This window comes from Podarcis gaigeae (assembly GCF_964106915.1).
Source record: "Podarcis gaigeae genome assembly, chromosome: 3".
NCBI classification, from domain to species: Eukaryota; Metazoa; Chordata; class Lepidosauria; order Squamata; family Lacertidae; genus Podarcis; species Podarcis gaigeae.
Window position 1 is genome coordinate 82,777,231 of NC_139680.1, and position 13,827 is coordinate 82,791,057.

At 43.7% G+C, this 13,827-nt stretch overlaps 1 protein-coding gene across 16 annotated transcripts in view; it reads left to right on the top strand.

Annotated features, from left to right (window-relative positions):
- The window catches only part of LTBP1 (latent transforming growth factor beta binding protein 1), a 213,290-nt gene extending 199,728 nt beyond the window's left edge, over nucleotides 1–13,562 (top strand). For all 16 annotated transcript variants that reach the window (XM_083732112.1, XM_083732098.1, XM_083732106.1 and 13 more), the window contains 3 exons: nucleotides 7,007–7,132; nucleotides 11,145–11,294; nucleotides 12,546–13,562. In XM_083732112.1, the coding sequence (XP_083588238.1) occupies nucleotides 7,007–7,132; nucleotides 11,145–11,294; nucleotides 12,546–12,715 (446 nt within the window). In that variant the 3' untranslated portion in view covers nucleotides 12,716–13,562. The remainder of the gene's footprint in view (nucleotides 1–7,006; nucleotides 7,133–11,144; nucleotides 11,295–12,545) is intronic.
- Nucleotides 13,563–13,827: the final 265 nt, after the last annotated feature.

Here is a 13,827-nt window from a genome sequence, read left to right on the forward strand (position 1 = left end):
TCTTCCAAAGAGTTGCACAGGGCAAGACCTGCTACACTAAAAGCTCAGTCCCTAGCGAAGGCCCCATCAGAGGATCTCAGAGATCAAAGTGGGACACAGTGGGCCCAGATTGTTTAGGGCTTTGTGAATTAGCACAAGAACCTTGAACCTGGCCCAGTAATGAATTGACAGCCTATTTTGCTTTGTGGCTGCAAAGATTACAATCCTTACACCTGAAAAGGTAACGTTAAAAGTGTATGGGCAATGCCTGCTAAAATCGCAGAAGCCAGAGCCCATGGTGGCAGGCCTGTGTCTTAAACTTGGATTGTTGTGAAATGCCTATGAAGTGGCAGATGATACATGAGAAATAGGTGGGAAGAGACTGTTGGAGCTGCCCACCATCCATACGTTCAGTTCCGCTTCTCTCTCCCGCTGTTCCCGTCCCCCCCCCCCCCAGTGTGACCGTGAAATTGGAAGTTGAGACAGTTCCTTGCATAGAGAAAGGGAGACTGGAGTGGGAATATATTGCACAATCAGTTCCTAGGAGGTAGCGACTGGGTTCCAGCCTTCATCGAATGATAAATTTCTCCATGGCTGTGTGGTTTGACTGCCTCTGAACAGCATCTGCAAATTGGACATAACATGGTTAAGTGTGTAGGTCTTTGGCCTCTTCAACAGAATCAAGTCACAGATTTCAAAAAATAAAGAAGAGGGGAAGGGAAGGTGGAATTCTTTCTTTAGAACAGGGAAAGTTCCAGCTTCTGTGTCAGAAGCTGTGCATGTTTCATACTTTTGGGTTTTCATGAGAGCAAACTAGTTCCTTAAAGGTAAAGGGACCCCTGACCATTAGGTCCAGTCGTGGCCGACTCTGGGGTTGCGGCGCTCATCTCGCTTTATTGGCCGAGGGAGCCGGCGTACAGCTTCCGGGTCATGTGACCAGCATGACTAAGCCGCTTCTGGCGAACCAAAGCAGCGCACGGAAACGCCGTTTACCTTCCTGCCGGAGCAGGAAGGTATCTACTTGCACTTTGACGTGCTTTCGAACTGCTAGATTGGCAGGAGCAGGGACCAAGCAACGGGAGCTCACCCCGTCGCGGGGATTCGAACTGCCGACCTTCTGATCGGCAAGTCCTAGGCTCTGTGGTTTAACCCACAGTGCCATCTGCGTCAACTAGTTCCTTATGGACCCCAAAAAGCAAGTGGAAGAGCAATCCTAAGCATGTTTACTCAGAAGTAAATTTCCTCCCTGAGTTTAATGGGGCATATTATCTAGTTAGTATGTTTAGCATTCATTAAGGCAGTTAAAACTGGGTTATTAAGGAATAGTTTTAAAAATATTTAAAACCAGGGATTTTCTGCTAAGATAGCTACTGATTTTATACAGTAAAAGCATTCTCACCAGAGAGATCTGGCCGAAAATGCATTTATTTCAACAGCTTTCCTAGCTACAATTACAGCATGTTTCTCCAAGGCACGAGCTATGTTTTTCCAGAGTAGCGTTGATGCAAATAACATTTTAACAATCAGGTTTTTGTTAGCAAATGACTGGGGAAAATTGATTAAATTATGATTGGAGCAATTTCTCACAGCAGTTTAATAATAATAATAATACTGCTAAATATTTCCAGCAGCTCTGCAAAAGTTTCCTCCCCTTCTCTCCCCACATCATCCTCTCCCTTTTATGTTTCATTCTTCAAGTTTCAGGAGGGACTAGCCAGCACTGCTGACATCAGATTCCATCTCTTCCTGGATTCAGTTGTCACCAAGTGAAACAAAAGCAGGTGGTGCTTAGAAAAGGGAATCATAGATGCCTGAAGCCATTTGTCACTCTGACAGGGTTTATTTGCATCGCGTACAATGTGTCACTAAATCTGCTGGGCAATAAATATGGTTGTAGCTTTCCAGAATGCTGTATAAAATGATATACTAGATTAGCAGGCCTCTAGCACACTGCACAATGTAATTACCTTGATCCTCAACACATTTATTTTGACTTATTTCCAAGTAAGCATGCTTAAGATCGTAGGCCTGTCACATTCCGCACCAGCTGTGAAACCACATGGGGCAACCAGAACTAGGCCAAGTAAAAGTGTCTGTGCCCTTGGTTGTTTGATTGTGTTTGCTGCGGGCACACCAGTGTTTCCTGCCATATTGTATTTTGAGAGCTGGAAGAATGAAATGCCCCTTCGGTAGAAACACCATCTTTGATAAGATTTTGGGATTCTCTTTCGAAGCATGAATAACACTCTCAATTTGGAGGCTGCGAGCTTCCTCTTTTCTTTTCTGGACTGCACATTTGACCAGTTCCTTTTGAAAATGGCATGTGTGTGTGTGTGTGTGTGTGTGTGCGCAAGAACTGCTTTTTGTCACATTGGATCCAATCAAGAATACACTGGGGCTGATGGATGGCACATCTGGCCGGCACCAGCTTGGCAAAAGTCAACTGGGAGGAAAACTTTGCTTGAGGTTTTAGCTGTATTTGCTGACTAAAAGTTCCAAGCCGGATTTCTCTCCCACAGTCTCCTGCCTCTCAGAACTCCTAGATCAGATCCTCTCTGAGATCAGTAGCTGTGTTTCCTAGGGATGGGCAACACTGTCCGTTGTGGTTTATCTCAGTCTCTTGTTTTTCCAATCTTAAGTTCAGTTCTCCACATTTCCATACCAGTTTGCAATTTTGTTGTCATGTCCTCATGAAAATTCACCAGCATTTTCTTGTAGTGTACAGTACATATTTTTCCTACGTGATTTTGCCTGATATACACAAATTTACAGATCTCCTCCTAATACAAGAATGTGATTTTGTATGTTCTTTTCAGTAATATATGAGTTTTTATGCAAATTTGCCCTTAGTATCTGTATTTTCATATATATTACTTGGCTAGAGAGCTGTGCTACAAAATCTGGAGGGTGAGGATTTTGATTGATGGCTGCATTTCAGTTCCCATATTGTCTCAGCAAGTGCGAATTATGTAGGTTCACCTTTCAATGCAAACAGAATCAAATTTTCCCCGATGTTTCCCTCACAGCTTCTAATGCTGCTTGTCACCATTCCTAGGCAGGGCAGACAAATTCCATGCCACTATCACAGAAGCATAAATGAGGGAAGAATCATGTTTCCCCTGGTACAAACTCTTAATGTTTGCATAGTACAGAAACTTGATAACTCTTCACCATAGGCTTGTAGGAAGGTTGTGAGCTCTAAACAACAAAGATATATACGATTACTGGTAGGGGGAAATACATCCTGTGGAGTCACTCTAAGGTTGACAGGTTAAAAGGTAAGAAGTTAGTAACATAAACTTGTGTCCCCCAAAATAAATTGTGTATATTATGGAGCTGGAATAAGAAGCAAGCCTTTAAAAAATAAGGGATTACCTTAAAATATCAGGTAACACCTAGACATCATCTTAAATCTGGGGAAGAAAAATGCTTATGGACATAGGTGGCGCTGTGGTCTAAACCACAGAGCCTAGGGCTTGCCGATCAGAAGGTTGGCGGTTCAAATCCCTGCGACGGGATGAGCTCCCGTTGCTCGGTCCCTGCTTCTGCCAACCTAGCAGTTCGAAAGCACGTCAAAGTCAAAGTAGATAAATAGGTACCACTCCGGTGGGAAGGTAAACGGCGTTTCCGTGCGCTGCTCTGGTTCGCATGTGGTCATGCTGGCCACATGACCCGGAAATTGTACGCTGGCTCCCTCGGCCAGTAAAGTGAGATGAGCGCCGCAACCCCAGAGTCATCCACAACTAGACCTAACGGTCAGGGGTCCCTTTACCTTTTATGCTTGTTTACTTTAAAACTATTACCTACCTAGTTCAGTATGGTTTTCCCCACCCCCAGGTGTCCTTTTAACTGAACCAAAAGGGTGTTTTCACAAGTAATGCTAAATATTACCTTTTAGACTATTGACTGTTCTCTACAATGAAAAGTAGAGAATTTATTTTAAGCAGCATAGAATTTAGATTGGAATTTCAAGTGCAGGACTAACAAAAGGCAACAAAAGAACTCTTGTTGGATCTCTGGTCCAGCATCCTGTTACTACAGTAGCCAACCAGATGCCTATGAGAAGCTTGCAAGCAAAGCCTGAGCACAACAGCATCTTCTCCTCCTGCAGCTTCTAGCAACTGGTCTTCAGAAGCATACAGCCTCCAACTGTGGAGGTCTGAATTTGAATTCCTTATGAAATGGGCAAAGACAGGCAGGTCAGATGTTCAGACCGCTGCTTGAGGGAGGGAAAGCAGCAAAAGAAGGAAACTGTTATTCCCACCTCAATGAGCACTGAAATGTTTATATTCCATTAATTTTATCGGGATTATCCATTGCTTACATCACCGGATCGCATGTTCTTTTGGTCAGTAAGAAAACAGCAACAGCAACAAAATCAATCATGATTTGACCAGCCCCTGAGAAAGATGCAGACCAGTTGTGCAAACAGAAAATGATGCGGAGGGAAAACTCGTTTCACTGAAAATCATGCACATTTCAAGGAACATCGATTCATCATAGGAAAGTACCAGTGTACTTGTCTCCTTTAGAACCAGAAATTATGAAATCATTTGTACTTGGCTTTCATGCATATACTTTCCTTCCAGCTTTCCTCTTTCACTGGCTGTCCTTACACTCAACAGTTATTTTTTTATACATGTAATTCTCTTGGTAAAAGTGTTTCATGCAAAAAAAAAATTGTTTGGTTTATTAATATAGTGTTGGCATGATCATGCATACATAACTAGTATAAAATAATGTATAGAAAAACTATTCAAGATACCTTAAGTACTAACCCACATAGTTAGCACATAGTGCCCAACCAAGTTTTGGTGTTGCAGGAACAAACTCAGTGTTTGTGCACCCCTCCATTACCCCCTTGTTTCACATACTACAGTGGTACCTCGAGTTAAGTACTTAATTTGTTCTGGAGGTCTGTTCTTAACCTGAAACTGTTCTTAACCTGAATCACTACTCCTGCTGCTGGGGCCTCCTGCTGCTGCCGCGCCGCTGGAGCACGATTTCTGTTCTCATCCTGAAGCAAAGTTCTTAACCCGAGGTACTATTTCTGGGTTAGCGGAGTCTGTAACCTGAAGTGTATGTAACCCGAGGTACCACTGTACACTTCATTACAAACTGACTTTCGGGTTTGGTGGGTGTGCGTCAGTAAACGAGGGGAATTAAGACTAAGAGAACTGAGTGGGGGGTGCTCGTGTAATCTCACTGTATACAAGTTGTACAAGTGACAATAAAGTATTTCAGTATTTCTATTTCAATTAGTTTCTTCCTGGTTAGTGGAAAAGCATAAGTTGCAATGACATTTGAACCAGCAAACTATGTTTTCCATGTGCCCTGCAAACCAGGATTGCAAATCAGTGTTCCTGGTCCAGATGTAGTAGCACACAATGGTTTGCTACAAACCAGTAAACACACACAAACACACACACACACACACACACACACACACACACACACACACACTAAGTGCAAGAGGGAACATGCAATCCCTGGGTTTATTCCCATAACAACAAATCATGGTTTGGTGTTTCATGTGTTCCGATCCAATCTAATGTATTGCTATATTGTTAATATATTCATTGTGGGAGACAGCAGAAGTAGGAGGCATAAAACAATGTTTCTCTGAACTTTGGTTAGGTATAAAGGTTCTTCTTCCAATGCAAAGCAACATTTGGACTATAATTGCTAGCATTTATAGCATTTACAATTGCTATAATTGCTAACATTTATCCAGCATGTTCAAGTGTTCAAAGCACACCACATATTAGAGTATCAACCATTCCAACAATTCTTAAGTCAATTTTAGAACCCCAGTTTTGGACATTGTATGGCTTGCCTAAGGCCACCTGCCTATTAAAAGCATAACAGAAAGAAAATTTGAAGAATGAACTTGGTGGCTCATAGCTTAATGTCTTGGTGACTGCAATACACTAGCTTCTTCCATGAAAAATGCAGGGCCATTCTCAGAACTGCACCAGCAATGTATATTACTTTTGCTTCACTTCTGATTGCCTAATCCTATGACTTAAAAGGAGCTGCACAAGGACAGCAGCCTCAACATGTGCGAGGAGCTACAAAGGATCCCAAGACCACCAGTGTACCTGCTTTTATTTTTAATAAAGAGGTTTACCTGACAAGTAGTTTCCAGAACCTTGATCATCCTGATTGCCCTCCTCCTCCAGCTTATCCTTCTTAAATTGTGGTACCCAGAATTGGACACAGTATTCCAAGTGTGGTCTGACCAAGGCAGAATAGAGTGGTACTATTACAGTGGTACCTCGGGTTACAAATTGCTTCAGGTTACACACTCCACTAACCCAGAAATAGTGCTTCAGGTTAAGAACTTTGCTTCAAGATAAGAACAGAAATCGGGTACCAGCAGCACAGCAGCAGCAGGAGGCCCCATTAGCTAAAGTGGTGCTTCAGGTTAAGAACAGTTTCAGGTTAAGAACGGACCTCCAGAATAAATTAAGTACTTAACCGAGGTACTACTGTACTTCCCTTGATCTGGATGCTATACTTCTGTTGATGCAGCCTAGAATAGCATTAGCTTTTTTTGCTGCTGCATTACACAGTTGACTCATGCTAAGCTTGTGATCCACCATTTGCTTAGTAGAAAATCCTATTAGGCTGCAGTGAAGCTTGGCCCCTCTCATTTTGAAATTCTTGATCTAGTAACAAAGACAGCAACCCTTTGCCAGCAATCTGGCTTTCGCCTTTCATGGGCCTCCAGTCCCCAGTTTATGAAACAGAACAAGCCGGCCAGAATTAAGCAAGGTTCAGATGAGGTTAGCAGAATGCCCTTTCTTGGCCTTGGAACTACTGAACAATGACACTGCTCATGATCGCTAAAGTTGAGTCATGGCTGTATTACATTTGAGCAATCTTAATCTTCCAGGAAAGAAAGCAATATGTGGGCAACAGACTTGGGCTTTTCCAATTAAGTGTTTTACACTAGCAAGAGAAAGAAGCATGGGATTAGGAATGCATTCCATTATAACTCCTGTTCTGCTTTGCTCACTTCTAGACGATTATGCCCAATTGTGCAACATTCCAGTGCCAGGATCTCGGAGGCCGTACGGGCAAGATGCATTGACTGACTTTGAGGAGGAACAGTATACTCCGGAAACTGATCCATACTTTGTGGAAGACCGTAAGCAACCTTTGCTCCCCAAAACTAAACATTAGTAGCTTGGGTTCCTCCTGCTTATTCAATAAATAAATACAATGGTAATGCTAATAAACTTCTGTGTAGGTTTGAATGAGAAGCATAGAGGATGGAGCCCTCTCCTTTAAATCTCTGTGGTTTGAAGGATAAAGGTGGGCAGGGTGCCCAAAAGCCCTTTGTAAACATCCCTGCAGGAGGATATTTACAAAGGGCTCTTTCAAAGCCCCGTGCTTCACTTTGAAGTTTTGACAATCAGGGCTTCGAAGGGAAGCATCACAGGACATCACAATGAAATCAGGTGTTTGACAAGAGAGCCCCACACACCTGTCAACCTTTGCCCACCAGGGATGGAGGAGTTAAAGATCTGCTCCTCCAGACAACAAAGGTTCCTCACCCTAGTGTAAAGGGAGGGGGTAGGAATTAGTAAGCTGGCAGAGGGGACACGGGGGGGGGGAGCTGTGGGTTAAACCACAGAGCCTAGGGCTTGCCGATCAGAAGGTCAGCGGTTCGAATCCCCACAACGGGGTGAGCTCCCGTTGCTCGGTCCCTGCTCCTGTCAACCTAGCAGTTCGAAAGCACATCAAAGTGCAAGTAGATAAATAGGTACCACTCCGGCGGGAAGGTAAACGGTGTTTCCGTGCGCTGCTCTGGTTCGCCAGAAGTGGCGTAGTCATGCTGGCCACATGACCCGGAAGCTGTACGCCAGCTCCCTCGGCCAATAAAGCGAGATGAGCGCCGCAACCCCAGAGTCGGTCACGACTGGACCTAATGGTCAGGGGTTTCTTTACCTAAGCTGGCAGAGTCAGGGGCAGGGAGGGTTGGCAAGCAAAGCAGAGTGAAGTGAGCAGGGGTAGCAGACTCTAGCTGACGCAGTAAAATATATTTGGGCTCCAAGGATCCTTATTCTGTATCGTTCCTCTGGGTAGATAGCACATGGCATGGTTCCTGCTTGATCCTCGGGAGTCTGTCGACACAGGCCTTCCGTGACGCAGTCCGTGTATGTGCACGCTGCGAATGTTCAGTATCATGTGTGAATTAAGCAGTGGTTAATAAAGTGGCTATTCCAGCTGCGTTGTGCTTATCACTTCCCTGTTTCATTCGGTCTTTTTCCTGATAGTGTTTGGTTAAAATATATCGTATACCAAAAAGGGAAACAAAAGAAAAATAAATAACTCTGGGCAAGGCAAGAAAGTAGCAAAAGTGTTTCATATATTTCATTCCCTTCAGCAGAGGCCAGCCTAATGATTTCATCTCTGCTGAATGCCGAACAAACTCAGTTGACTTATGCAAAGTTGTATAAGGTCCAGCCATTTCCATTTCGTATGACTTTAATTAAACAGAGCAGCTCTCTGAGCTGAACTATAGCTAAATGGTAACATTGTTTTAAAAAATTGCAAAACAGTGTGTACTGGAAACCATGGGAAGAAATGATGGCATAGTCACGGGAGCAAAAGGGGAAATGTTGGGCAACACCCCCCCCCCCATTATCTGCTGGTATTAGGTTGCTGTTTAAGTTGTAATGCTTTCCTTTAAGGTTTCCATTTGGATTGTGGGTTCATCTCAGTGTGTTAACCTCTGGATGGCATAGATCGGTGTTTCAACACAGGTTCCAGATTCAACCACTGCCATCTCTGTTTTTTTAATCAGTAATAGGGATGAGGAAACAGACCCTTGCTTGAGACCCCAGAAGACCACTCCCAGTTGGAGTGGGTAGCAAGGGCTAGATAGACCCATGGCTCACCCTGAAGAGGGCAACTTCATACATCCAAGGCACAAATGAATATGAATGGGTCTTTCTTCAGTTAAACAATAAGCTCTTTGTTTAAAAGGGGAGGACTTCTGCATGCATTGTATATATTTTTTTAACATTTATTTATTTATAGCATTTTTACTTTGCCATACAACCAAAAAAACCATCCGACTCTCAGAGCAGCCTACATGCAATCAATTAAAGTAATTGTTTCATCCAAGGCACCATTTCTGAAGGTTCTCATGATGACCAGCTGGGATGGAAGCCATTCAGGGGCAGGAGGAGCCCTGTGGAACTAGTGGAGCTAATGGCCTCGTCATAGTGGAGAGAGGGAGGACCTCATGGAGAGAGTCCTTCAGCAGGACTGGATGATTAGCTTTACCCAGTGGTAGTTCCTAAAGTGAAGATGGGCTGCAGCTTTCACATAAAAGATTCTTGCGTTTTGCCTCTAATTAATCTCAGTTTAGGCTTGCTGCTGCTTAGAATATAACAGAACCTTTATCTCTTAGACTAGTGGCAACTGAGGAATCTATATTGAGGGCATAACTATTTCCATGTATCCCAAATAACTTTGGCCTTCTTTTTCTAGCAGCACGAGTCCACCATTCTGTTCACCATACCCAAAGGAGTCCTGTGGGATGTATCCTGTGAGAGTACAGCACATAGGCATCAGGGTGTAGATGTGGAAAACTCACCACATGGCAACTGGCACTTGCTGAGATGCTTTGCACAGAAGTGCAGGCTTCTAGGGGTAGACTAGGACATGACACTTTCCATGGATGTTTGCTGTAGTTTCCTTAGATGAAAACACCTTTAGTCATATTCATGTACAGTGGGGCCTCGCAAGACGAAATTAATTCGTCCCGCAAGTCTTTTCGTCTTGCGAGTTTTTCCTCTTGCGAAGCACGGTTTCCCATAGGAATGCATTAAAAATCAATTAATGCGTTCCTATGGAAACCGCCTTCAGACCAGGTCCGGGGACAGTCTGTCCCCCGACCTCTTCTGAAGGCCGGCGGGGGGCAAAAGTCTTTGCTCCCCCCCCCCCGCCTGCCTTCAAAAGCCCTCCGGGACAGCGGAGAAACACGCTGCGTTTCTCCACTCTCCCGGGAAGGCAGGCAGGGGGGAGCAAAGACTTTTGCCCCCCGCCGGCCTTCAGAAGAGGTCCAGGACAGTCTGTCCCCCGACCTCTTCTGAAGGCCGGCGGGGGGCAAAAGTCTTTGCTCCCCCCCCCCGCCTGCCTTCAAAAGCCATCCGGGATAGCGGGAAGCGCTTCCCTGCTATCCCGGACTGCTTTTAAAACGCTGGCGGTGGGGAGCAAAGCCTTTCGGCCCCCGCCGGCCTTCTGGACCTCTTCTGAAGGCCGGGGGGGGGGGAAGGCTTTGCTCTCCACCCCTAGCATTTAAAAGAGGTCCCCGGAGATTTCCCTATGGGCTTTCTTCTTGCGAAGCCCCGTCTTGCGGGGCACCACTGTATACTTAAAAGGAATGGTGCATTCTCAGATATATTATTAATCGTTTATAGTACAGCAGAATGAAAACAGCCTTATATTTACTTCACTAATCTGCTGCATATTTCTATAATGGGTTTTGTTTACTTTTTCAAACTGCTGTATCTCAGGCTTATTGCCCAAAAAATATCTGTGGTTGTTTAATAAGATTGGGTCCACAGCTGCTTAGACCACATTTTGGGAAATAAAAGACTTCTCAAAAATTACCACTTTGTGGACTGCAAATTCCTCAGATGTTCTTTGTGCTTGACTGCCATCTGCAGGACTGTTCAGTTATTGCTTCTGGGAAATGTCTATCCTTTTCATAAATTTTTAGGTTGTACCTACATATTATAAAGAAAATATGGTGCTGCAAAACCCCTGTTTCTCTTGTGGTGCCTTGGAACCGAAATTGACCTTGACCTTGAAGTGTGTCCCTATTTTAAAATTCAATTTATTTATTTACTTTTCTACTATGAGCTCCATGGAGTTCCTAATGAAGGCAGTCACGTCTTCTGCAAAACAGCAACAGCATCTTATTAATTGATTGGCACTTCAAACATTTGGACTAGTTTATCTCTGTATGCCCTGAGCATAACATCACAGCCTGTGACTTTGCTCTGGAAGCTTTTCAAGCACTCATTGTAGGCTGAGGAAGGCTTTATTTAGGGTGGTAACACAATAGAGAATGCCCTTTGGAGGTTGGTGCATTAAGACTACAGCTGTTGAATGCAATCATTTCCTATGTTTTTGCTGCCCAGGTTTCCGGAACAGCTTTGAGGAGTTACAGGCAGAAGAATGTGGCATTCTGAATGGATGTGAAAATGGACGCTGCGTGAGGGTGCAGGAAGGATATACCTGTGACTGTTTTGATGGTTACCATTTGGACATGGCCAAAATGACATGTGTTGGTAAGTGGATGTCACATACAGGCCACTTGCAGAGTCCGCCAAATGTAGAGGATAAGCCGGCACCTCTGATTTTCATGATCAGATGTGTTTTCGTGTTTAAGGCTTTCTGAATCCTACAGTTCAGCGGCACATTCCGCTGGGAAGTTCTCCTGCATGTGCCCCATGGAAATGAGTGGGAGCTGTGAAAGAGATGAGCGATGGTGCAGCTCCTCTTGCGTTTCACTGGGACTTGCACTCAAGAGCTTCTTGGTGGATTGTGCCCTAAATGCAAGGGCAGCCTGCACTAAATTCCTGCATGGTTCACATGACTAGCAGAAGAGGTGAAACAATCAGGGCAGAATGTGCAGCCCACATAGTTGACTTCCCTTAGTGACTGTAAGAATTTACTAGAAAGAAGGTACCTGCCTCTTCCTACACTCCTAGGAGTGAAACAGGTAGTGCCTAAGCAGGCATGCATAAAATAGTGGCCAGCCAGGCCCCCTATTCACTGTCTAATCAGTAAAATTTACCTGCCACAAGTGCTGCTGCATATGTATGTACACATGCTGTAACCTTAGGCTGTTTGTGGACAAATTAGGGTCATTTTAATTATGTTCAACTTACATGGCAGGTAGGACACAGGAGGCACTGTGGTCTAAACCACTGAGCCTAGGGCTTGCCAATAGGAAGGTCGGCGGTTCGAATCCCCACGACTGGGTGAGCTCCCATTGCTCGGTCCCAGCTCCTGCCAACCTAGCAGTTCAAAAGCATGCCAAAAGTGCAAGTAGATAAATAGGGACCGCTCCGGTAGGAAAGTAAATGGCGTTTCCGTGCGCTGCTCTGGTTTCATCAGAAGCGGCTTAGTCATGCTGGCCACATGACCCGAGAAAACTGTCTGCAGACCAACGCCGGCTCCCTCGGCCAGTGAAGTGAGATGAGTGCCACAACCCCAGAGTCGTTCACGACTGGACTTAACTGTTAGGGGTCCTTTACTTTTACCTTTTTACATGACAGGTAAAGTTTTACTTGTGTATTTGTCCTGTGTTTGAACACTATTACCTTGCATTGATGGAAAGACGATGTCATGCACATAAACGTAGCCGCTTTTCTTGCTCAAGATAGAAGACCGCAGACTGGACACTGAAAGTTCTCTTGTTAATCGCAGACTTGAATGCAGGGCTGGTGGGCAAGTCACAGCAAACTGTGCTTCCCTCAGTCTTTGACAGCATCTAATGCCACACTATTTCTCACCTTGTTTGCTTTTCCTTCTAGATGTGAATGAATGCAATGAACTGAACAATAGGATGTCTCTCTGCAAGAATGCCAAGTGCATAAACACAGAAGGATCGTACAAGTGTTTGTGTCTCCCAGGCTATGTCCCATCAGACCAAGCCAATTACTGCACACCCCTGAACTCGGACACAGAGAGTGAACTGGAGTAAGAGAAGCAGCAGCTGCCGTGTAACTTTAAGCCCATACACTCTGCACTGTAAAAAGAAAAGAAAAGAAGCGTATTTAACTTGAGTTAAGGACGCTACTCATCCAGATGTTGGCTGTGTGTGGAAAACAAGCAATAAAACGTGTCTTCTTAAAAGTGAAAGGTGATGGTTCAATATACATCATCTTCACTAAAGCAACAGACCAATTGGACACATTTCTCTGTATGGAAGAAGCAATTAAGTATATAGTGTGTTCATAAATAAAATTCACAGAAAAAAGCAAAATATGCTGTTATTTTGAACAGAAGGGTGGTATTGTGTTGTTGTTTTTTACTATTGCTTGGTTTATTTGGCATTTAACTAGTTGTGAAAATATTTTATAGTCCTTTTTTTATTTAGCAGTTCTTTGCCTACTGTTCCTTTGGAAGCTTTCCCCTTTTGATCCAGTATTGCAATATAAGCAATTTTCTAATGGTTATACACAAAATAATGCTCGTCTTTGTCTGGAACATTGGCCAGTGACTTTTTAAAATTACTATAAATGTCTGCCCTGTGGAGCAGACACTGTTTTTTTAAAAAAATAATGTACACTTCATGGAGATAAATCCATTGTATTCATTTTGTATTCCATGTGGCCTTTTACTGCACTTAACATGCCTTAGAACCTGCCTTGCCAAGTTTCAAAGCTGCTAGAGGACGACCATTGAATATCTTTTGTACTCTGTAACAAAAGATCTAAGCTCCTGTTTGTATTGTAATGTGTAAATTAAACACAGATCTTGTATTGGTTACCCTAACATATTAAAGCTGTATATTAAAACTCAATAAAATCTACAATTTTTTAGAAAAATTGAAGTATGTGTTTGCTCTAAGGTTTTCTGTTATTGCTTTGTGATTATTTTATTACTGCTAATAACCCAGTGCTTTATAATGAAAATACCTGAGCTACTGTTCTTGACAGCATTTTTTTATTTTTGGAGCATGACATTTCCCTGACCATGGCAATTGTTGCTACCATGTAGATCTCTTTAGATATATTCATAAATATATCTGGTTCATTCTCCATAAGGAAAGCATGCCATTTTGCAGACCACTGCAAATTTCATCCACGACAG